We start from the raw sequence: 23,603 nt of genomic DNA, 5'->3' as shown, positions 1-23,603 counted from the left end.
AAATCAACGGCCCCGCTTGAACCAAAACAGGTATACAACGTTACATAATAAAAATACAGGTTTCAGGGTACAACTTACGATCACTTTAAACAAGATTGTACATCTCAACAAACATATTGATCACTGAGGCTAGCTTGGCTTTAGCTTGCTGCTGAGACTCATAGTGGGGTGCCCCTAGTGAATCGTAAGCCACCCTAGTGGGAGGGCGTCTCACTCGCTGGCTCCTGCGAGTATCAGTCTCCATTTCTTCATTTTGGGAGAAATCATCGTAGGCTTGAGGCCTATACTCTCTATCAGAGGGTGAACCAGTAGGGGAAAAGTCTCTTTGTGGCTGAACATTGTCTCTCTGTGGCACAAAACACGGACTGTTAGGATCTAATGGTTGGTTACTTGGTGAATATCCTGATGAGGGTGCTGGAATCGCAGGCCCATTACCCGTTGCTCCTTCAGGAGGTGCCCACCAATCTCTGTTGGATATTCCCTTCAAAGGATCTTGAATTGTTTCATCTGTGGGCCCTGAATTCTCGGTTGACACTTCCGGCTCACTGTCTTTTACTACTGTGTCGTTTCTGGATCTCTCTCTCCCAGTTGTGGGATAGGTAACAAGTGGTTTCGATGCCAGACCTTTACCCTGCCATTCACATCACGTATGCGATAGACAGGGAAGCCCGGCATTTGGGACTCTACTTGGATAGGTCCCTCTGTCCTGCGATCAGCAAGCTTATGCTTGCCGGGAATCCCTAAGTTGCGTAGGAGAACTGCATCTCCCGGCTGGAGCACTCGATATCGTACTTTGTGGCCGTACCTCCTTTTGTTATTGCCGTTCAGTCTAGCGATAGAACTTTCGGCTAACTGATAGGCACGATGCAGACTATCCTGGAGTCTCTTCACATATCGATAATGAGCCACGTTGGGTACCCCATCGGTAGATACCCTCAGGCGAATGTCGATCGGCAATCGGGCTTCTCTTCCGAACATCATGAAGTATGGCGTGTACCCTGTGTAATCGTGCCTGGTGCAATTGTAGGCATGCACCAAGGCCTCCACATGTCTGCTCCATTATCCTTTTTGGGAATCTTTTAGGGTACCTAACATATCCAGCAATGTCCGATTAAACCTTTCAGGGAGCGCATCTCCCTCGGGATGGTATGGAGTAGTTCTTGATTTCTGGATATTCAACAGTGTTAGCAACTCTTTGATCAGCTTGCTCTCAAAATCTCGTCCCTGGTCTCCGTGCATCCTGTTGGGCAGACCATAATGCACAAAATACTTCTCCCACGGCACTTTAGCCACAGTTGTAGCTTTCTGATCTTTTGTGGGAAAGGCTTGCGCGTATCGAGTGTAATGATCTGTCACAACTAGCACATTCCCTATGCCCTTTAAATCTGGCTCTATGCACAGAAAGTCCATACATACTACATCCATAGGCCCGGAGCTCTTGAGATGGCCCATGGGGGCCGCACGGGTGGGTAGTGTCTTCCTATGAATGCACCGTAAACATTTCCTGCAGTGTTGCTCAATTGATTCCCGCATTCTAGGCCAGAAAAAACGGTCTCATACTAGCCCCAGAGTCTTATCCACTCCCAAATGTCCATGATCATCATGTAGTGATCTTAAAACGAGACCTTGCATACGCCGGGGTAGAAATAGTTGTCGACAGTCAGGATGATTGTGGAATTGAACAACCCTATAGAGTAGTCCGTTATCCATCTCAAACTTGTCCCATTCTCGCATGAGGAGGCTTACATCATCGGGAGGAGCCCGTTTCACTAAGGAAGAATCATTTTTGTGTAGAGCCTCTCAAACAGCCTTAGCCGCAGGATCATGTGTCTTTGCTATCACCAATTCTTTCCAAATGAAGATAACGTTTTGGGTTAGACCCATGCCATCAGGGTGACAGTAAGCTTCTGGGAGGGTTTGAGGTTGACACCCTAAAGAATCTGCGATTCTCAGCTCGGAGAATGCTACTCGATCGTTTACAATAGCTGCAGTGGAACACATGGCTCTCATCCCTGGTCCCGGGATTTCTTCCCAAGGCCCATTATCGGATGTATCACTCAGCCCCGATCTTCTAGATAGAGCATCAGCTCCTATATTGAGAGGCCCCGGCTTATATTTCAGGGAGAACTGGAAATTGGCGAGGGTGGCCAACCATCTATGACCAGTCGCATCTAATTTGGCAGTGGTTTGTACATAGGTCAGCGGATTGTTGTCCGTTTGGACTTCGAAGGTGACCCCGTAGAGGTAGTCATGTAGTTTTTCAGTTATGGCCCGTTTGAGGGCAAGAAACTCCAATTTGTGGACAGGATAGTTCTTTTCACTAGGAGTCAAACTTCTACTTGCTTAGGCCACAGGACGAAGTCCAGTTGGGTACTTCTGGTGTAGTACTGCTCCCAATCCGTTGAGGCTGGCATCCACGTGCAGAATGTAAGGTTTCTCCGGATCAGCATAAGCTAAAACGGGAGCCTCAGTCAGACTCTTCTTCAGCCCTTTAAACGCTTCTTCACAGGCAGATGTCCACCGATCCCCGAAGGGTGTTCTCGGAGTGGTCTTCTTCTACTTGGGTTCTTCTGGGTAGACCTTTAGCAAGTTGTTCAACACAGCCACCTTCTTGGAGTATCCAGCCACAAATCGCCGGTATTAGCCACAAAACCCGAGAAAGGACCTCAGCTCCATCACATTCTCAGGTCTCGGCCAATTCACCACCGCCTCTACCTTAGCCGGGTCAGGGACCACTCCATCCACAGATACTATATGGCCCACATAGGTGACCGATGTCCGACAGAAACTGCACTTGTCTAAGGAGAGCTTCAACCCTTCTTGACCTAATCGATCCAGCACCTTCATCAGCCGAGTCTCATGTTCTTCGAGAGTTGTTCCGAATACAATTATGTTGTCTAAGTAAACCAGACACTCACAAGGACACATGTCTCTAATCGTCTTCTCCATAAGCCGTTGGAAGGTGGCTGGAGCACCGCAGATACCTTGGGGCATCCGGGTGAACTGATAGAAGCCCAAAGGACAGACGAACGCCGTCTTTTCTTGGTCAGCCAGACTCATGGGAACCTTGTAATATCCAGATCGAAGATCCAACACACTAAACCACTGACTTCCGGATAATGCACTGAGGATCTCTTCTATGCGTGGTAGCGTGTATTGGTCAGGCACCGTACATTTGTTCAATGTTCTGTAATCCAAACATAATCGGACAGACCCATTTTTCTTCCGTACCACCACAATTGGCGAGGCATAGGGACTTCTAGATTCGGTCACTATACCGGCGGTCTCCATCTCATTCAGCACCCCTCGCACATCCTCCACGTCTCGGGGAGCTATACGGCGAGACCTTTCCCTAAACGGAGTGTCATCATTCAGACAAATCGTGTGCTGAGTGCTTCTGCTACATCCCACGTCCATCTCACTAGTAGAGAACACTTCCCGTCTCTCTCTCAACTGATCACGTAATCTCTCCTTCCATTCTTCCTCCAGAGGGGAATCTCCGAAGTCGAATTGTAGTGCTTCGGTCTCTCCTCCCACGCAGGCAGTGTAGAAAGTCACTGTGTCGTCCACAGGCTACACAGGATAAATTCTACCTAGTCTTTGTCCTTCAATCGGCACTGTATGTAGAGACATGTTCTGAATGTACACGGTAATCTTCCTGGGAATGTTAGATGTCCACTCCCGTACTATAGGTATCATTCAATAGCCCCACTGAAGCTCGGACTCAGGAAGAGTCTCTAGCGAAAAGTACTTGTCATTTTCATGCCGACAGGGGTAATGAACCAGCGCCGTCACACGCCACACTCCCCCTGGTAGAATCTCCAATAACCCTCGCTCCAGATTAAAGATCTCACCATACTCTTCTTCGTATGCCACTCTATAGCATTCTTCCCATAGGCCAGGGGTGATGTTCAGGGATGACAATGGTAGCTCACCGGCTTCTTGCAGGAAGGAACGAATCACTGACCTCACTATATCGGCATTCGTGCCCAATATGATGGGGGCACTGGGATGCTCTCAAGCCTCTGGGCAGACCAAAGCTTCCACCATCATAGGGTGTGACTTGTTAGTGTTCAATTGCAAGATATCCAACTTGACCGCCACTATTCCGTCTATGGGGTAATCATCCTTACTCAGTCCCCATAGAAGGCACAGAGAGAACAGAACCCCACTGGAGAGCACTCAAACAAATAATAAATCACAGTGTACTGGAATGGAAGGGTGGTAAATGTAATGAGGAGTGAGTGAATTAAAATAATTTAATGGGAGTAATAACTCAACTAAAATGGGTAGAACACTAAGTTTCCAGAGTAGGTTGGACTCAAGGTGAGCCAAAAAAGCGCAGCGAAATAAAATATACCGAATACTGTGCGTGAAATGTGGGCTATCACCCTTGATGATATATACAGGGTGTAGCTAGATAAGTGTATTTCCCAAGGTGGCCTGTGTCTGTTAGATAATAACACAGGTGCAGCCACTATAGAGTGGCTGTTACAGATAATGGCAAGGATAGGAATACTCACACTGAGGTAGGTATAGGTGAGTCAGCTTGCCCTTGTGAACATAAGGTGTTAAAAGCTGATTGAACACTGCAGATATCAATGTCAATGTGATGTCACAGAGACTGCAATCATAGCTATGTATAGCCAATAGTAAGGCAGTCCAAACTAATAGACCACTGCAAATGTCAGTAACAATAGCTGTCAGATGGAGACGCAGTCTTGTAGATAACACACACTGGATGTATCACCAGTGTCTGAGCACCCCTGAGGGGGGTGTCTGATATGGACACAAAAGGTGGCTGTTGCCGCAGTAAAAAGAGAACAGTAGTACACAAGTAGTGTCTACTCACACCTCGGTAGGTAAAAACAACATAAGTATCCGGTAAAAAATAGAGTAGCAGATCCTGTGGTGATGCTACATAGCTATACAAATACTTGCTAGTGCTGGGTGTAATACAGTTAGCCACGGATGCTGCTCAGGTAAGTTTACAGCTAGCTTAATGCATATATATAGCTCCGTGTAGGGAGCTAGTGTTTCTCAAGGCTGGGTAGGGGCGTGTGTACAGCCCCCACCTTTTGAAGGAGATCGTGAGCTCTAATTGATTAGTGAGTGTCCTTTTCAAGGACTCAGGTAAGTAAGTAATGTGTGTAGTGTTCATATTGAAGCCGCAGCGCTGGTTAGGAGCGTATGTATAGCCCCCACTTTATCACAGAGAGCAAGAGCTCTGATAGGTTGGTAAGTATCCAATGGCTATAGTTAAGTTGGTAGCGTGTGTAATGTTCAAAATAGAACCTCAGCGCTGTGCATGTGTGTCTACTGCAAACATGGGAGCTGACAGCATGTAATCATAAAATGAGGAGAGGCTTATGGGGACAGCACAATGTATGGTATATGGTCACAGAGACCCACTAGTGGTCATAAGAGAGCACCAGTGTACTCAGTGAAACATGGCTTGGTATTAGGGCTAAATAAAAGGGCTAAAAACAAAGCCCTCATTCAGGCCACTGGGGGATAGGGTTTGGAGTGTATATATCTAGCGGGACTCTATTTTTAATAGTTCCTGGTCCCAGTTCCCCTTTCTGATGCCCATGGAGAGCTGGTCTATGCCCTTGAAGGTGAGTACTGTATGGTCGCCCCAGTGGTGGTCATTCACATGCCTGGCTACCGGAGTGTCCAGGCCATTCCTAATGCTGCCTAGGTGTTCTAGGACGCGTGTCCTAAAGGGGCGTCTAGTCTTCCCTATATACTTCTTGGTACACGTGCATTCTGCCATACAGTATATATGACTCCTGATGTTCTGCAGTTAATAAACTTGCGTATATTAAACGTGTGTGTGTTGTCCCAGTTTTTGAACGTTTTAGCGTTCACAATGACAGAGCAAGCTTTACAATTATTGCAGCTGAAGCAGCCTTGGGGTTTATTGGGAAGCCAGGTTAGGTTGACAGGGGCCTCAAAGTGGCTCTTCACCAACCCGTTGCGTAGGTTCTTAGACCTGCGGCTGGTCATCTCCGGGTATGGCTTAAGTACTTCCTTCAGGTCCTCATCGGCTCTGAGGATATGCCTATGTTTGGGAAATGCACATTTCGCTTGGTTCCATTGTTCATTATAGGTGCCGATGAACCTGATCGTGTTAGTAGGTCTATTTTCTACTCTCTCTTTGAGTAGATCTAACCTCGGGGTGTTTTTAGCTCTTTTGTATGCCTTTTGAACCATGTTTTTGCTGTAACCACGTGCCAAGAATCTATCCCTCATAAGTGAGGCCTGTTTCTCGAACTCTTGGTTATTAGTGCAGTTCCGCTTAATTCGCAGGAACTGCCCTATAGGGATGCCTTTGATATGGTTGGGTGGGTGATGGCTTGTAGCCCTAAGGATGCTGTTAGTAGCGGTACTCTTCCTATAAATAGTGCTACTAATCATCCCTGTAGGTTCAATTTGTATAGTGAGATCGAGAAAGTTAATTTTGTCAGGACCAATCTCGTACGTGAGTTTCAGATTATTAGGATTCTGGTTCAGTCCATCGATGAATGTTTTGAGGAGGTCAGTGGATCCCTTCCACATCAAAAACACATCATCGATGAATCTGTACCACATATCGATATGGTCCGTGAATGCCTCATTAATCTCACCAAAAAACACTTCTGCCTCCCACCAGCCCAGGTACAGATTTGCATAGGATGGGGCACATTTAGTCCCCATTGCTGTGCCCTGGATCTGGTGGTAAATTTTGTTGTTGAAAAGGAAGTAGTTTTTGGTGAGTACATAGTCAAGGATTTTGACCAGAAAGGTGCTATGGTCCTTAAATGCGGCCCCCCTAACTCTCAGGAAGTATGATACTGCTTCTATACCTTTGGAATGGAGTATAGATGTATATAGTCCCTCGACATCCAACGATACTAGAATGGTATCTTCCATAACTGTAATATCGTTAAGTTTGTTGAGGATGTCTTTTGTGTCCCTTAGGTACGATGGGAGGGCTGTCACAAAGGGTCTGAGTATGTGATCTATGTAGTTACTGGCATGCTCAGTAAAATTCCCAATGCCAGAGACTATGGGGCGTCCTGGGGGGGGGGGGTTTGTTTTTTATGTATTTTGGGTAAGGAGTAAAAGGTGGCAATTTTAGGGAATTGAACAAAGATAAAATCCATTTCACTTTTGGTGATGAGGTTGGCGTGGAAAGCCTCCATCAGAGTACTGTGGAGTTCTTTCTGGTACTCTAATGTAGGATCACTGATGAGGACCTCGTAACAGCTCTTGTCTGAGAGCAGGCGTTTGTTCTCTGTTACATAATCGTCACTCCTCAATATAACGAGGTTGCCCCCTTTGTCGGAATGTTCTGAATGTACACGGTAATCTTCCTGAGAATGTTAGATGTCCACTCCCATACTACAGGTATCATTCGATAGCCCCACTGAAGCTCGGACTCAGGAAGAGTCTCTAGTGAAAAGTACTTGTCATTTTCATGCCGACAGGGGTAATGAACCAGCGCCGTCACACGCCACACTCCCCCTGGTAGAATCTCCAATAACCCTTGCTCCAGATTAAAGATCTCACCATACTCTTCTTCGTATGCCACTCTATAGCATTCTTCCCGTAGGCCAGGGGTGATGTTCAGGGATGACAATGGTACTGCTGCGGCACAGTTTATTCGAGCATTTGCCCGTTCTGTGCCGCAGCAGTAGCCTGGCGCGCGCCCGAGTGTGACGGGCGCGCGCCGAAGCAGCGGAAGAGCGCCCTCTGATCGGGGCGCTCTCCCTACCGCTGCCGGGTCCGCCGGGTCCCCCGGAACCCCCTGCCGCTGTCCCGCGATCGCGGGACACCAGGGCTCCCTCGGGGAGCCCCTGGACACGCGTGCAGGGGGCGCACACTCCCGATGACGCGTGACCGCGCGTCTATGACGCGCGGCACGCCGAGGGGCGGCCACTAGCAAGCCGGGAGATTTCCCGGCTTGCGGTACCGACCACACTTCAATAAAGTGTGTCGGTAGTGTAGCTCACCGACTTCTTGCAGGAAGGAACGAATCACTGACCTCACTATATCGGCATTCGTGCCCAATATGATGGGGGCACTGGGATGCTCTCGAGCCTCTGGGCAGACCAAAGCTTCCACCATCATAGGGTGTGACTTGTTAGTGTTCAATTGCAAGATATCCAACTTGACCGACACTATTCCGTCTATGGGGTAATCATCCTTACTCAGTCCCCATAGCTTCATCTTTTCGGCTGACTGTAACGGGAGATGACGACTCTTATGATAGCGGTTGGCCCTACTCGATAATAGGCATCTGTTTGGGGAGTCGTTCCTGGGGGAGGCTTGCCAGATTCTTCATCCACATCCTCGGAGAGTGCCGGGAAAGAAGTGAATCATGGCTGTACCGTGTAGGACTTGGCTACTGTATGGGGTTTTCCAGGGTTTGGGCAGACCCTTGCGATATGTCCTAGTTCACCACAGTTGTAACAACGTAAGTCCGTGTGAGATCTTGACCGGCCTGGGGACCGGGGCGGCAACCTTGGCACTTCAGCAGCATCCGCATCTTTCTCCTTCTTGTTCCCTTTTCCTTTGGGCATCGTGGCTTCCTTGGCATCCTCTTTGCGGCCGTCTTTTCCCTTCTTAGTGGTGTGAAAATGCAGCTGTACCTCACGCCTCCGGATATGCTGCATTAATTCCATGTAGCTGGGTGGTTCTGCAGTGATCGGGGTGGCCAGCATCACTATAGCTATAGGGTGACTAGGAAACGAACCTTTCAGTAGCTGCTTGAATCGATGCCGGTCCACTTCAGCAGCCACCACAATCTTCTTTGACAGGAGATTCCCTAAGGATAGCTGGAGCTTGCGGACGAATGCGGACAAGTCTTCTCCTTCCTTTTGTCGGAGAGCCTTGAATTTTGCCATCAGCTCATCCTGATCGTCTTCATACGCATAGGACTGGGTGAGCATTTCTAACAACTCATACGCCGTCACATCTCCTTCTTCTTCACGATGCATTAGAATCAGTTGTGCAACTGGGGGTCGGAGACTCTCCACTAGTCTTTGCCGCTTGACTGACTCTGGGCACGACCACTCAGCTAATACAGTATATGGATGGTATGTTCTCTCCATGTTTCAAAACCTTCTTCTCCGGTAGGAGTCGGTAGAGTCCCAGAAAAGGGCTTTAGCTTCCTGTAACTTTGAGATTGAGAGGCAAGAGTTATTGTTTCCATAAATTGGGGCACAGTCATATTCACCGGGAACCCTCCATTGATGAGGCCACTATCAGTCCCGGGATCGGCAGTAGGGGTTGACGGGAGACTTGTCAATAGCCTATCAGGGACAGGGGACTGGGATTGGCTTCCGGCCCAGCTGGTGGATCCATCTAATGCACTTGGAGAAAAGGTCACTCGGGGTGGACGGGAAGTACTGGTAGGGGTACTTGAGATGGGCATCATCGCCTGCCAGTCACTGGTAGAGGGCCCGTCCGAGACCGGTTCAGTGGTTGGAGAGCTTGGGGAGGTGAATACCTCTCTGATTTCGGGGAGGTCTGAGAATACTAACGGATATCCTTCGGGTGGGGCCTCAGAGGCTTGTAAGGTCTGGGGAGCAATTTCCCGGCATATTTCCCGCCCTGCCGTAAATAGCATGGTACTCCATTTATTATTGGGGTCATATTCCCGTCCTCTGGGCCTCAAAGTGTCCAGGAGTTTCCCTAATGAGTCTCGTACTTCAGTCTCAGGCACTAGGGAACGTTCCCTACAGCTACGACATGACTGGTTGGTTCTCTGACCTTGAAGGCCCAGGCGTGGACCTCCGGGCTGGACGGAGAGAACATGATGAACAATTTGGATAATTATACACAATTTTAATAGGGACCCCAGGTCTGAATCTCAGCAGCGCCTCTAAATGTAGTGGGTGTACCCCTGTGGACTGTACTACTGCTACTGCTTTCACCTGTTAGGATAACCGAAGGCCTGAGCCTCCGCCACTGGGAGCCTGGGGTGTACTTTCACTCGGTGCAGCGCCTCCACTGATGAGGGATCCCAACCGGGTGGGAGTATGCCCTTATCAGAACCTACATATACAATACCACACGTGATTGGATAAACAGTATTTACTGACCGGAATGATAAGAACTCTTAGCATATAACCAACATAGTATTACTCTGCATACACAGCATTACATCATCACGCATATGAAACTGAGTGTGTGCTTATAATCAGTCCTGTATCACCTTAGTCCCTGGTGTACCACTGTGCCAGGGCACTCAACCTCTTAGTGTCCACCAGCTAGAAAGTTAGTGTGAATGTGAAGGACAGCGCTTCCCTGTGTTGGGGCCCGTTGGTGCACTTATCGTTAGTCAGCTATCCAGAACCTCCAATCCTTTGACCCCTTTGCTGATGCCAGTAAGAGTGATGACTGGCTCCCAGCTGAGTCAGAAGATTCCATTCATATAAGGATCCAGCAGAGGAACAGAAGAAAGACCCTCACTACAGTACAGGGCATCGCTGATGATTACGATAAAAAGAAACTAGTTAAAGCCTTTAAGAAGAAATTGCTCCTGATCAGGATAATCCTTGGAACTCAGCAACACTGCACAGTGATCCCCCGCCGCAACGTGCTGCTCTGTGCAGAGATGAATCCCTTGTCTGTCTCCCCAGGGGAGGGATCTCCAGCCGGATGATCCTTGACTGACTATCTCTTTAAGGAATCAGCGTCTGTTTCAGCATTCAGGCTGCACAGCCCTCAGACAATGTCCTTCAGCATAATCTCTCTGAGGCTATATGAAAGGGTCCCTACATTAAGGCCTTCCTTATAGCAAGCACTCTCAGCACCTCTACAGTGACTCAGGGGAATAACTGGGCCCTCGGGGTTGACCTCTGGCCTAGTCCCTGGAGCACTGCTCCGTGGACCAACCTGCAACTTCAGGCTCCTGGTCTTCACTGGCACTTCCTGTCCCAACAGGCAATAGTCTTTCCTTCCTCCAGAAGCAATCCAGCCATCCTATTGGCTCTCATTAGTCACCAGGCAGCTTCCTCCCTGAGCATCATGGGAGTTGTAGTCCTTGAGCTGCCTGATTAACATTGCGACCACGTGCGCATAGGGCACTGCGCCTGCGCGATTCTAATGGTCACCGCGACCTTGCCCCGCTCATGTGCAACCTTCCAGGGCTCTTCCCGGCCTTTGCCACTTCTGCGCATGCCCTGACTCTGCGCTCGTGCGCGCGCACACCTAACATGGCGGCGCCCTGGGGCGAGAACCACCGGGTGTGGGGATACCGGAGGGTACCTGGCTACATATATTATTTATTATGTTATATTATATATATAATATTTTCTCAACCCAGGGGGAGCATATAGGAGAAAACACAACAGACAAGAAACACACTAAGTGCAGACTATATTGTTCAGGTGTGGGGTATTGTGATGCTTGGCCTCTATGTGCTGCCTACTTACAGGATGTAGGTAGGATAAGTACAGTGGCGTGATAAGTAGATTCTGGTGGGTCTCTCTGAGCATACACGGGAAGCAGCTGGGACTGGGGTATCAGTAGCAGGTGTACATGGAAAGATAAAGACAGACCTATTCCTTTGTCTTTGGCTCACGCATGCTCAAAAGAATGGGGCGTGGAGACTCTCCCCTATCCCCTAGATAGAGAGTCTCCATGCTTTACCGCAGGAATGAAATGAAAATGATACGCATATGTCTAAGCATATTTCATTGTAATCATTTTTAAGTTAAATTAATATTTTTATTTATTTAATAAACGTTCCTTTTTGCATTTCATTTTCTTGGTTTTTTTTTAATGTTTTTCTCTTCTACAGTCTCCTAAATCAGCATTTATCAGTGCTGCAAAGAAAGCAAGATTGAAGTCTAACCCTGTGAAGGTTCGTTTCTCCGAGGAAGTAATTATCAATGGCCAGGTTTCGGTAAGTGCAATAGTAGAACACATACAGGCGAATACATACATTTTTTTTTATACATTGGTATACTAAAGTGCCAAAAATCTAGCACAGTGCTCGAAATGTTACTGCCATTTGCACAACTTTATTCCCTAATGATATTCACATAACTTTTCTATGCAATGACCAAAGACGGAGGTTTTTTTTGCCAATGATGCAAGTAGATCCATGGCAATTGATCATAGGCGGTGGTCAACGAGGCTTACATTGTAGAATATTTAAATTTAATGAACTGCCAGTTCACAATAAGATTTCATGGCTGCAGCATACTGCTTTCACACTTGGAAAACATCTGGCTACAAAGAATAGCTTGATGAGTTCAGAAGTAGGGACGTGACTGGTAGCCATTTTGTTTTATCAAACATAGTGATCCTCAGTCAAACACTGCAAACACATCACGTGTCGGTGGAGATATCACTGTCGCTTGGATCATTAAGGTGGGAACATTGCAAAGAATGCAAAGGTGTATCAGAGAAAGTAGGGAATACAACCAAACACTATGAAACCTAGGTCTGACGGAAACCATGAAACATAAAATGATCCCAGTAAATTCCAAGACTTTATATAGTAATAAAGGGGGAAAGGGAGGAGGTACTGTGATACCTTTTATTGGACCAACAAGTAGTTGATATGTTACAAGCTTTTAAACCTTTCAGGTTCCTTTATCTGGACCCTGAGAGGGTCATAAGCTTGTAACATGTCAACTACTTCTTGGTCCAATAAATGGCATTATATCAACTCCTCCCTCTCCCCCCTTTATTACTACAATGAAGAAAGGAACATAGACAACTACCCACCCTTCTTTGAAGACTTTATATAGTCTATTTGCTATCAGTCAATCCAAATGTTTTATTTCTTAACTTTTCAGCATAAAAACCATGTGATGATTTGTGACAATAATAGAATGATTGAGCGGTCTAAACAAGAACAATAATCACAGTGGGAACAGAGCATTGGCTGTTTAAGGCTTTCCTCTGGCTTATCTGAGTCATAGCCACAGCAAGATCTGCTGTTAATTAGTGAATCACCCAACTTGACTACAATCTACAGTGTTGTGATAAGAAGCAAAGACATGCTATTAGCGTTTATCCTACTGACGTTTTCAACACCTACAGACTTCCCACAGCACAGAAGACATTTTCACACAAATAAGCACAATGTTTAACCCCTTCAAATCGGACCCAGTAATAACTTGACATTAAATAATGCTATTACTTATTTCAATCCTTACATGTTTATATAGCAAATATATATTTTGTTCTGTTTAACACTGTAATACATATCGGAATCACACATGTTCATCACACAATTGCAATTGTTAGTTGTTTTTTTGTTTTGTTTCCCATTCCTATTTTACAATATCATAGATACTTTACTTGGAAAGACTTGATGTGGACTTTTTTTTTTTTTTTTTTTTTAGAAACTATACGGGTCAGATTTTCTAAATGGATGTCAATGGCAACAGCAGCTTCAGAGGTTGACAAAACAAGTTATCACATTGCAGGTTAATTTAAAGCTAGAGAAAAGACCTGCTCAGAGCCCAGCAATTAAAGGCTTAAGACAAGCACACAGCTTTGACCAATTCATTTTGCTCAAGCAAGAGAGTTAGAACACCAAGACTGGTGGCTTCTTTCCCCCAAAGGCTGAATTCAGACTGAGCCTTCCAGTTTAATTAGCATTATCATTTGCCATGTTTGCCAAATTAAATGGGAATTAAATTGTAAATCATACAACGTTTACATCTCCAAATTACACAGGTGTGTCATTTAAAGCTTCAGTTCAAGCAATATCCTCCTACTGTACATGTGGTTTTTTTTAAAATAAATCAGTTCTGTACTATGAGAAAATACTTGTAACATTTAAAAAAATGCAGCAAGCATTTTTGTTTCTATAGAAACCATTTACAAAGTCACACCCCCTTCCTCTTCTGACACAGGATCTGGCTCTTGAGCCCTGCCCTCTCTCTAGCAGTGCACCATTTGCATCTAGTGACTGCCTGGTCACATGATCGACAACTTAGCTAATCGCTTGTCAGTGTGCAGATTGTATTGATGCACATATTAAATGGGACAAAAATGTTTAAAACAGCAGCTTGAATTGCAGCTTTAACATGTAAATATGCTACAGGATATTCCATTACCAATGCAGAAAAAGAAGACAATTTTCATGTGTTCCTAAAGAAAATGTGAACATGTATGCTAAGGGGTAATTCTATATATTCTGAAGTGGTCGTGCAGGCTGCTTTCGGCAGATAATCCTCTATGGAGTCTATAGGGATTTTTGGACAAAAACTGCCCGAACTGCCACTTTTGCAGGTAGAGAATGACCCCCTAAGTCTTTCAGTAGAGCTTGAAGATCTTCACTCCTAAAATGTGCAGAATCCATTTGCATTTACATAGACTGTTTCTAAGAAAATGAAATGGCTTGTATTAAATATATTTCATATTTATGCAGGAAACTGTCAAAGACAATTCTCTTCTTTTCATGCCAAATGTTCTGAAGGTATACTTAGAAAATGGACAAACCAAATCCTTCCGTTTTGACAGTGGTACTTCCATAAAGGTGAGTACAAAGTGTGTGTATAAACAGATGCTGGCAAGAGATGAAGCGATAGCATGTAAAATACCAATGGTGCCATCTGGATAAGCAATATACACCCAGGCTTACAATGTCAGCAGCATGTAACAGTGCTTAAGTGGAATGGGACATGTGGGCGTGGCCACGACCAAATGGCCGCCACCGCCGCTTCGTTGCAGACGGACCCTCTGCCGCAGCCGATTCGCCACTGGAATCCCCGCCGCCGGCGGCTTCTAAAGTAAGTTCTATTACTGGTTAGGGTACAGGGTTAATTTAAGGGGTTTTAGTGGTTAGGGTAGGGGTTAATTTGTTTTAAAGGTTAATGTAGGGGGTTTAAAAGTAAGGGCTTAGTGTAGGGTTTTTTGGGGGGAAGGTTTTAGGGTTGGGGGCTTTAGGGTAAGGGCTTAAGGAAGGGGTTTTTTTGGATAAGAGCCTACGGTAGGGTTTTTTTTTAGGATGTCTTTAAGATAGGGGTTTTTAGGATAAGGGCTTACAGTAGGGGATTTTAGAGTAAGGGCTTAAGTAGGGTTTTTTAGGATAAGGGCTTATGGTAGGGGTTTTTAGGATAAGGGCTTATGTTAGGGTTTTTTAGGATAAGGGCTTACGGTAGGGTTTTTAGGATAAGGGCATACGGTAGGGTTTTTAGTATAAGTCTTTAAGGTTGGGGGATTTAGGATGTGTTTAAGGTAGGGGGTTTTAGGATAAGGGCTTACGGTAGGGTTTTTAGGATAAGTTTTTACGGTAGGGTTTTTTAGAATGAGGGCTTAAGGTAGGGGTTTTTAGGATTAGGACTTACGGTAGGGGTTTTTAGGATAAGTCTTTAAGGTAGGGTTTTTTAGGATAAGGGCTTATGGTAGGGAGTTTTAGGGTAGGGGTTTTCTTACCTTAGCATTCGGTAGCGGAGTGGCTGGTGGTGGCAGCTTCTGGCGGTGGAGAGAGTTGCGGCAAAGCACCGGCGGCCATTTGGTTGCGCCCAAATGTCCTAGACCGTGCTTAAGCATGTGTGATTCTGTTGGGGTTATTTATTAAACTGTGATAGATAGATAGATAGATAGATAGATAGATAGATAGATAGACATTTCTGCGTGATAGTGCCCCAATCGTCAGTATTGTAGTTTAATGAATAGCTCTCAATGTGTGTATGTGTGTGTGTAAATATATATATACTGTATATATATATATTCACAACAAAAACATTGTTAGAGGAATTTTGGAGATCCATAACTATGCATCACCCCCCCCCCCCTCCTTTAATCTTGCATCACATAATTGATTACATCACTGCATGAAATCACAAATGTAATGTAATGGCAATGTATAATTATGCAAAATATGCATATCTTACAATCCTTTAAATAATGAAATATAAGAGTGACATCAGAAATTTAATTTAATGATGTATCTATATCCATTTCTTTCTTTATAGACAGACACATATAAAGGAGATAAGACTGCTCCTCCCATATGTACTTTATACAGTGAAAATGAATTTAAACAGGTGCTCATTGGGAAAAAGGAACTATATTAACAGAGTTGATCCCAAAAGAATCAAAAAAGGTTCCCTCTATTATTAGCACTCTATGTTGGAGTTCAATAGACGGACTACAGTGGTCCAACAGATAATTACTGTGATTAGGTCTATTGACCTATAGGAACCGGGAAGATCAGGAAAATAATAAAGTTTTATTCAAATATTAGTTAAAAAACACATCTATAACATTCACACATTAAAATAACCCCATAATGAAGTGGCTAAACATGCAATCTATAAAGGTAAGTATCCTTTTCCATTCATAGGTTCAGATTGCTGTCTAAGCGTCTATTTTAAATTGATCCAAATATCATACAAGTCAGCAGGATAGTAATAGCATAATATGGCTATATACAATGAAGATTAATCTCAGAATAGGACCAATCTAATCCATCAATACAGCTTGTATGTCAGAATTCTTAGGTACTGTCCTCCCTGTATCGCATGCATAAGTATATTGGTATATAGCAGTAATATCTCAGTATAGTATCACCTATAAGTACCAGATATATGTACTAGATATCTGCTCTTAATGCATAAAGTACTCCAGTATTATAACCATGAATATATCTGTATATAGTAAGTCTTTGGTGGAAAAAACGGTTTAAATACCATTTCACAAGTTGGAACAACCACCGTTACTAAATGCATATGTATACATGCTGTAGGGTGGATTCCCTATGTGGATCTTATCAATATCCTCACATAAGGAAAACAGAGCACACCCATCACAAAACCGTGATAAATAGGACCACAGCGGGTCAATGGTAACACGGAGGGCTCCGTCACTGATACAAGCCTGACTGTAGAGGTGTCTATCTGCTGCCTGAATCGAAAGACGCCGCCACTTCTGATGACGTCATCATTATATCGCCCAATAGGCAAATGGCAGCTCGCGCATGCGCCTGTCAGCACGTCCTGAACAGCAATACCGGCTCCCTACCTGTACCGAAGCTGAGCGCAAGCGGGGAGACTATAGAGCCTGTTACAAATGTGTTATTTACATCAGTTATGCACGTATATGACGATTGCAGTACAGTACATGCATTGATAAGTGGAAAAAGGTAGTGCTTCACTTTAAGTACATTTTCGCTTTACATACATGCTCCGGTCCCATTGCGTACTTTAATGCGGGGTATGCCTGTATGTGTTTTTTTAACCAATATTTGAATAAAACTTTATTATTTTCCTGATCTTCCCGGTTCCTATAGGTCAATAGACCTAATCACAGTAATTATCTGTTGGACCACTGTAGTCCGTCTATTGAACTCCAACATAAAGTGCTAATAATAGAGGGAACCTTTTTTGATTATTTTGGGATCAACTCTGTTTTTATAGACAGACAGACACAGACAGACACAGACAGACAGACAGACAGACAGACAGACAGACAGACAGACAGACAGACAGACAGACAGACAGACAGACAGACAGACAGACAGACAGATAGATAGATAGATAGATAGATAGATAGATAGATAGATAGATAGACAATGTAATAACATATAAACATATAGTTTGTGTTATTACCGTGTTTATCACTTTTTTTTCCATATTTCAACCTAATAGAGTACCAATATTGATTAATTTATTTGACAAAGTAATGCTATCTATCTATCTATCTATCTATCTATCTATCTATCTATCTATCAATCTATCTATCTATCTATCTATATCTCTCTATCTCTCTCATCACACAGGTAGTTATAATACCGGCACTGGACTCAACAATGGTGATTAAAGAGTCTTTATTATCCCATAAAAAAAACATGTTTACTGGATGTTTCGGTCCCCAGAGGAACCTTCTTCAGGTTTAAGAAATGCCAGGTTATTAAGTATTTTATGGGATAGTAAACACTTGTCAAAGAAAGTTCAGTCCGCGCTCTTGCTTTCTAGTGTTGTAGAAATGAATTCTTCTCCCTCCTCTTGCTGCTCCTATGGCTTGAAGTGTATCCCCTGACTCCAAAAAACGAACTCCGGTGGAAGACCCCGCCGACGAACAGAATGGCCAAGAAAAGAAGCACAGGAGCGCACCAAGGTAAGGAAAAATGGTAAATGTATTAAACAATAAGGCAATAAAATAACTTACATGTAAGTAAGAATAAATGAGTATCCAGGTCAGCGAAATGTTCAACAGATCGGCATCATCATCAGTCAGACAGGGGGGCAATTTCAGTTCCGTTTATGTGGAGATCCCGCGCGCTGGGACTCACTTTATAGCACTTGCTGTAGGAATAGCCTCCGCATGTATGCAGGTAGTGCCGTGGTATCCAAAGCTAGTGCGTATGTATGGAAGGAAAGCCCCCTGTAGGCGTCTGTGGATGCCGGTTACGATGGAAAATCGTGACAGGAAGGGTACACAACGTGTAAACTGGCCCCCAGAGATGGAATAGGGAAGATAGTTTCACAGTTCACAGTCCCAGCACGCGGGATCTCCACATAAACGGAACTGAAATTGCCCCCCTGTCTGACTGATGACGATGCCGATCTGTTGAACATTTCGCTGACCTGCATACTCATTTATCCTTACTTACATGTAAGTTATTTTATTGCCTTATTGTTTATTACATTTACAATTTTTCTTTACCTTGGTGCGCTCCTGTGCTTCTTTTCTTGGATAATAAACACTGTCTAGTAAGCATTTTTGAGTCCAGTGCTAGTATTATAACTACCTCGGTGGTCATATATTGCTCTCTAATACTCACTATCACACCATGCACAGATTTTCCAGAGAGTGACGTTATTAAATAAAAACAGTGATAAATATGACGACTTGTAAATGCTGAGAGACATTTTCCCTTATACACAAAGGTAGTGGGGAACACACAGGAATTGGAGGTATTTTGTGATCGTTCCATTGTTCCATTATACTGTCACATTTCCTATATACTTTCCTTCCCAACTCAAAATATTGTAAAATGTTATACATTACAGCGTAACATTTATTACCATTTTTGAGTTATGGGAGGAAAAATATGGGAACTGTAAAAATGGTATAGTATAATAAAAACATAAGCCACACGACTGCCATAGTATTAATCTGTACATAGGACATAGTGCTGGTGTTTTGCAAACACGTCATACATTATAAAATGGTTCTGCATTTCTTAAAAGGTAATAATTGCTCTAGGCAGCTTCACATGTCAATTCACCTCATTAAGGTAGGTGAAGAAGATGTGCGTTTAATATCTCTGTTGGCCCAGTGATATTCACTCTTTGCGGCTTATTGGATAGCATGTGGGTGCCTGTAGTTAATTTGCAAAAACAATGCTTATATACATAGATATTTGCATATTTAAGAACACTTCTTAACACCACTCTTCACAAGCAATTCACCCTGTTGTCACTGCCTCTTCACCGTCATCATTTTAATATTGAATACAGTGAAGCGGTTGTTCGCGTTTTTTTGGTGAAACAATTCAGACACTCTTCGGCCGTTACTGCATCTGCCTTATTGTCTGAAGAAAATGGGATGGAAAATTACAAATACTTGATATCAGGGCTTTATTAGGAGGGTACGGATGGGCATGGTGTACCGGCACCTACCAGCGGTATCTTCTTGTGATGACACGTTGCCATGACAACGTGACACCACGATGCCATGACAACGTGACACCACGATGCCATGACAACGTGACACCATGACGTCACACCGTACCACATTGCCATGATGCCGCAATGTCAGGACAACGCAATGGAGACGAGGAGGAGAAGGTAAGAGGCATGGTTACGAAAAAGGCTCTGCTTTATATTATTGTAATCTGAATTTGTAATGATATAATGCTGATCTCTGAATGTGGCTATTAATATTGTCATAATAATTTTGTATTTAAATATTTTTCTAATAAGGACTTATTCTGTTTCTCTTCTATAATCATACGTTATGTGTCCTGTATGAGCTTGGTGCCTTGTCCTCCTACAGTAGTTTACACTCTGGCCCTGGCTTGTATTCTTGTCTACTCCCTCATTCTTTGTAATGTCTTTCTCTATCCACCTTCAAGACACAAATCTATAAAACATCCTGATATCATGTAATGTTACCACAACACACAACCCCTGCAAGCTTAGATCCCCTTTTAAATAGCACGGCTTGTGATGCACCTGTAAATGACCAGTCTATTAAGACATTTCTCTCTCCATTAGAGAGGTTAAGAGAATGTTTGCTGGTCATGTTAGGAGCTATAAAGTGACAGGCTTAAAAATACTTTGGGCAAAGAATTTGACTAAGTGACACTTATGAGATGAGAGACATCTAAGCACTTAACTACAGAATTTGTCATATTGGATATAGCATTTGTTTTTGTCTTTTAATGTTACCACAACAACTGCGCTACACCAAATGTCACCCTGTCAATAAATTTACTTACTGTATATCCCCCTACCTAAACTTAGTAGTGTTGATGCTTTAAGGCCCACACTAAACATTTGGAATTGCAAACTCTTCTGAACAGGGAGGCCCCCCTTTACTGTATATTCCTTTATTTGAGTCTCCTGGAGTTACATTTTAGCCCTGTATTGCAAATAACTTTGTATTTATAAGTGCTGCATGCATTCTCTAGTCTTAAAACAATGGCAACAGTTTACTACAATATCATTTCAGTGTCAATACTACTTTACTTACTGACAGATATTCTGAGATATTAATCATTAATGGCAACCTCATAAAAGCTTTGCTTCTTTAGAAATCAGTTACCTTTCCTCTTTTGAGTGAGACGTAATTAGAATTGCCTGTATACTGCAAATAGATTATGTGGTAATATCCTACTTTTAGGGGGGAATCACATTTCTGATCAACTTTCCCCACTTGGATTTGTAGTTGTGTAATACAACATTAAAGTAGTTTGATCTTCAGCATCTCTCTCTCCCTCATTACAATGTGATGAGATCCTAAGCTGTGGTATTGCGAACAGAAATGTTTAATTGACGCATTAATCTACCTAATCCACATGTCTATCTTCTGTTACAGTACTTGCTTCGTTCTATTGAAAAATGCCTGTTCCCAATCTGTACCATCTGTCTATACCATAAACAGGAATAAAGAATTGCGGGACAGATGAAAACATGCTAATCTGGTTTAGGGATACCCATTGATTTTGGGAAGAGATTGCACCAAATCATTTTCAATTTTACTCCTGCGTTGCTAATGCATTACCGGCCTCTTTAGCAGAAAAATTTAACTTTGAAATCGTTTCTGCTTGTGCTCTTTCTCTGTTTCTTTCCCTACCTTTGTCTTTCTTCCTCCTCAGTTGTCTGTTCTCTCTTATGCTCTTGTGTAATTTTCAGTTATTGCCTTTAAAGAATTCCGTAGCTGTACTTGTACCGCAATGCACTTTCCGCCTTATCCTTTTTAATGCATGGGAACAAACTACAACTGAGGCATTCATATATCAGAAAAAAAGGTACATGAATTCTTTGGACATACAACTCCACTGTTTTGTGAATGAAGTTCACCATATGTTTTGGTTTCAAATGTTATATTTATTTATGTAATTCCTCATGTGGGCATAACGTATTTGTGTCCATATATTGAAGAATTTAAATGAAGGACAATAACAGACGGCACAGCGTGATACAAGTACAACTATCTTTGAAGGCAATACTTGGTAATTACACAAACATTAGTTGAATTGAATTAGTAGCTGGTTGGCACCAAAAATAATATCAGTAATTCCTTTATTTTACATCTACTTAATAGGATGTTATATTAACACTCCAAGAAAAACTTTCCATAAAGTGCATTGAACACTTTTCGTTGATGCTGGAGCAAATTGTAGAAGGAGCTGGAACCAAACTTCTTCTGCTACATGAACAGGAGACATTAACTCAGGTTTTTTTTTCATTATTACATATTTCTGCAAGTTAAAGTGGAAAAGTTGAAGGTTTCAAACATAATTATCATAATGGGTCCTCTTGATCTCTTGATCAATGAGTTATCTGTCATGGTATAATCACATTATTTTACAAATGATTTAACTTAATTCAAGGGCACATTGTAAACTAAAATCATACCATGTAGATTAATTCACATATTGAGCAAGTTCTGTGTATGAAAAGATGATTCTTGCTTAAATAATTGAAGCATATTGAAGCAGCCTCATACATTGCCACGTATCCTAACATCTATGAGTAGGAGTATAATTTTGCTGCATGGAATTAATTTCTGTAATTTTAGAATAATATATACTATTAATGTCACAGTTTGTTTGTAGAAAATGTAACTTGTTTTCAAAATAGATACAGTATTTGAGAATTTGCGGTCCCATGTTTTTTTTTTTAGAGAGAAATAAAATACCATAGCAATCAGCTGAATGGTTAAGGTTTTTTTTATTGAATAATCTCTATGATGTTTTCTCTACATATAGTACATCAATACTACTGTATATAATATGTTAAGAAGGGGTTCTCTCATAAAGGTCAGTGACAGAATGTGTGTGGGAAGTATTAGTCCATGAATTGGGCAACTATAAATAATAAACATGTGATCATCACACCACCATTGAATCAAAGAATTGCATTAATGGCCATTTACTTATTTTTAATCACTGGCCTCTGAAGAAGGAAAAGAGATATAGCTATGGGGCGGTCATCCTAAAAATAATTTTCGCCACAGGTGGAGTGACAAAAAAAGAAAATATGCACAGCAATAGAACTTAATTCTTATGTAACCTACCTAACCTCTCCTAATCAGATCACTTCTGCAGCTTTCTGCACTAAACAACAAAACAATCTGTGCCATTAAGAAAACGAGGGCACTAGACAAATGTGAATCCTCTTCCACTCAGAACAGCACCAAGGGCTATCTGTTGCCCATATAAATATCCGGAGTCTGCTGCCCAAATTGGATGAACTAAGAGCATGGTGCTTTATGCATAAACCAAAAGCCATCGTTCTTACAGAAACATGGCTAACCCTTAAAACCCCTGATGCACATATTGCCATTCAGGGATACTCCATTTCTAGGAGAGATAGGTCAAAGAGAGGAGGAGGGGTGTTATTTTATATTGCAGACACCCTACAATTTACACTGTTAAATTGCCCCCCAAGCCCAACCTCTTTTGAAATCCTAGTTGGCAGAATATGCCTCCCCTTTTCTAAGCCCATCTTGCTTGCTGGCATCTACCGCCCCCTAAAGTTCCTCTACAGTCCCTGACTGATATCACCCAGTTTCTTGGCTCCATTTCCTCTTTGAATGAGAAGAGTGAGCTGATAGTTCTTGGGGATTTCAACTTCACACACGAATTAAATCGCTTAACCTATCGCAACTCATTTCCCAACCCACACGGACAAACCTGAAATCGCACAACCATTCCTTGCTTGACTGGATTCTCTCCTCAAATCCCAGCAGAATCCAATCCTCTGGCATCCTTCCTGATATTTTCAGTGACCATGCAATAGTGTACTATGTAAGGAAAATTAAACCGCCCCAATCAAGCCCTAAAGTTCTCCTCACTAGAACATTTAGAAACTTTAACCCACAACAGTTTCTGGCTGACCTTACCAATTGCCCTTGGCACAGAATCGATTTAATTCCTGACCCTGATTCTGCGCTCGACTATTTCCAGT

General features: G+C 43.2%; 1 protein-coding gene across 11 annotated transcripts in view; it reads left to right on the top strand.

The window, feature by feature from the left end:
* FRMPD4 (FERM and PDZ domain containing 4) overlaps positions 1 to 23,603 on the top strand; it is a 585,463-nt gene that overhangs the window by 489,751 nt on the left and 72,109 nt on the right. For 10 of the 11 annotated variants that reach the window (XM_075590233.1, XM_075590236.1, XM_075590228.1 and 7 more), the window contains 3 exons: positions 11,795 to 11,899; positions 14,387 to 14,494; positions 21,736 to 21,867. In XM_075590233.1, the coding sequence (XP_075446348.1) occupies positions 11,795 to 11,899; positions 14,387 to 14,494; positions 21,736 to 21,867 (345 nt within the window). The remainder of the gene's footprint in view (positions 1 to 11,794; positions 11,900 to 14,386; positions 14,495 to 21,735; positions 21,868 to 23,603) is intronic. The other variant, XM_075590230.1, reaches the window with a different exon arrangement.

This window comes from Ascaphus truei, chromosome 3, assembly GCF_040206685.1.
Source record: "Ascaphus truei isolate aAscTru1 chromosome 3, aAscTru1.hap1, whole genome shotgun sequence".
Lineage (NCBI taxonomy): Eukaryota > Metazoa > Chordata > Amphibia > Anura > Ascaphidae > Ascaphus > Ascaphus truei.
Note: the sequence above shows the minus strand (reverse complement) of the source record. Positions and strands in the feature narration are given on the sequence as shown.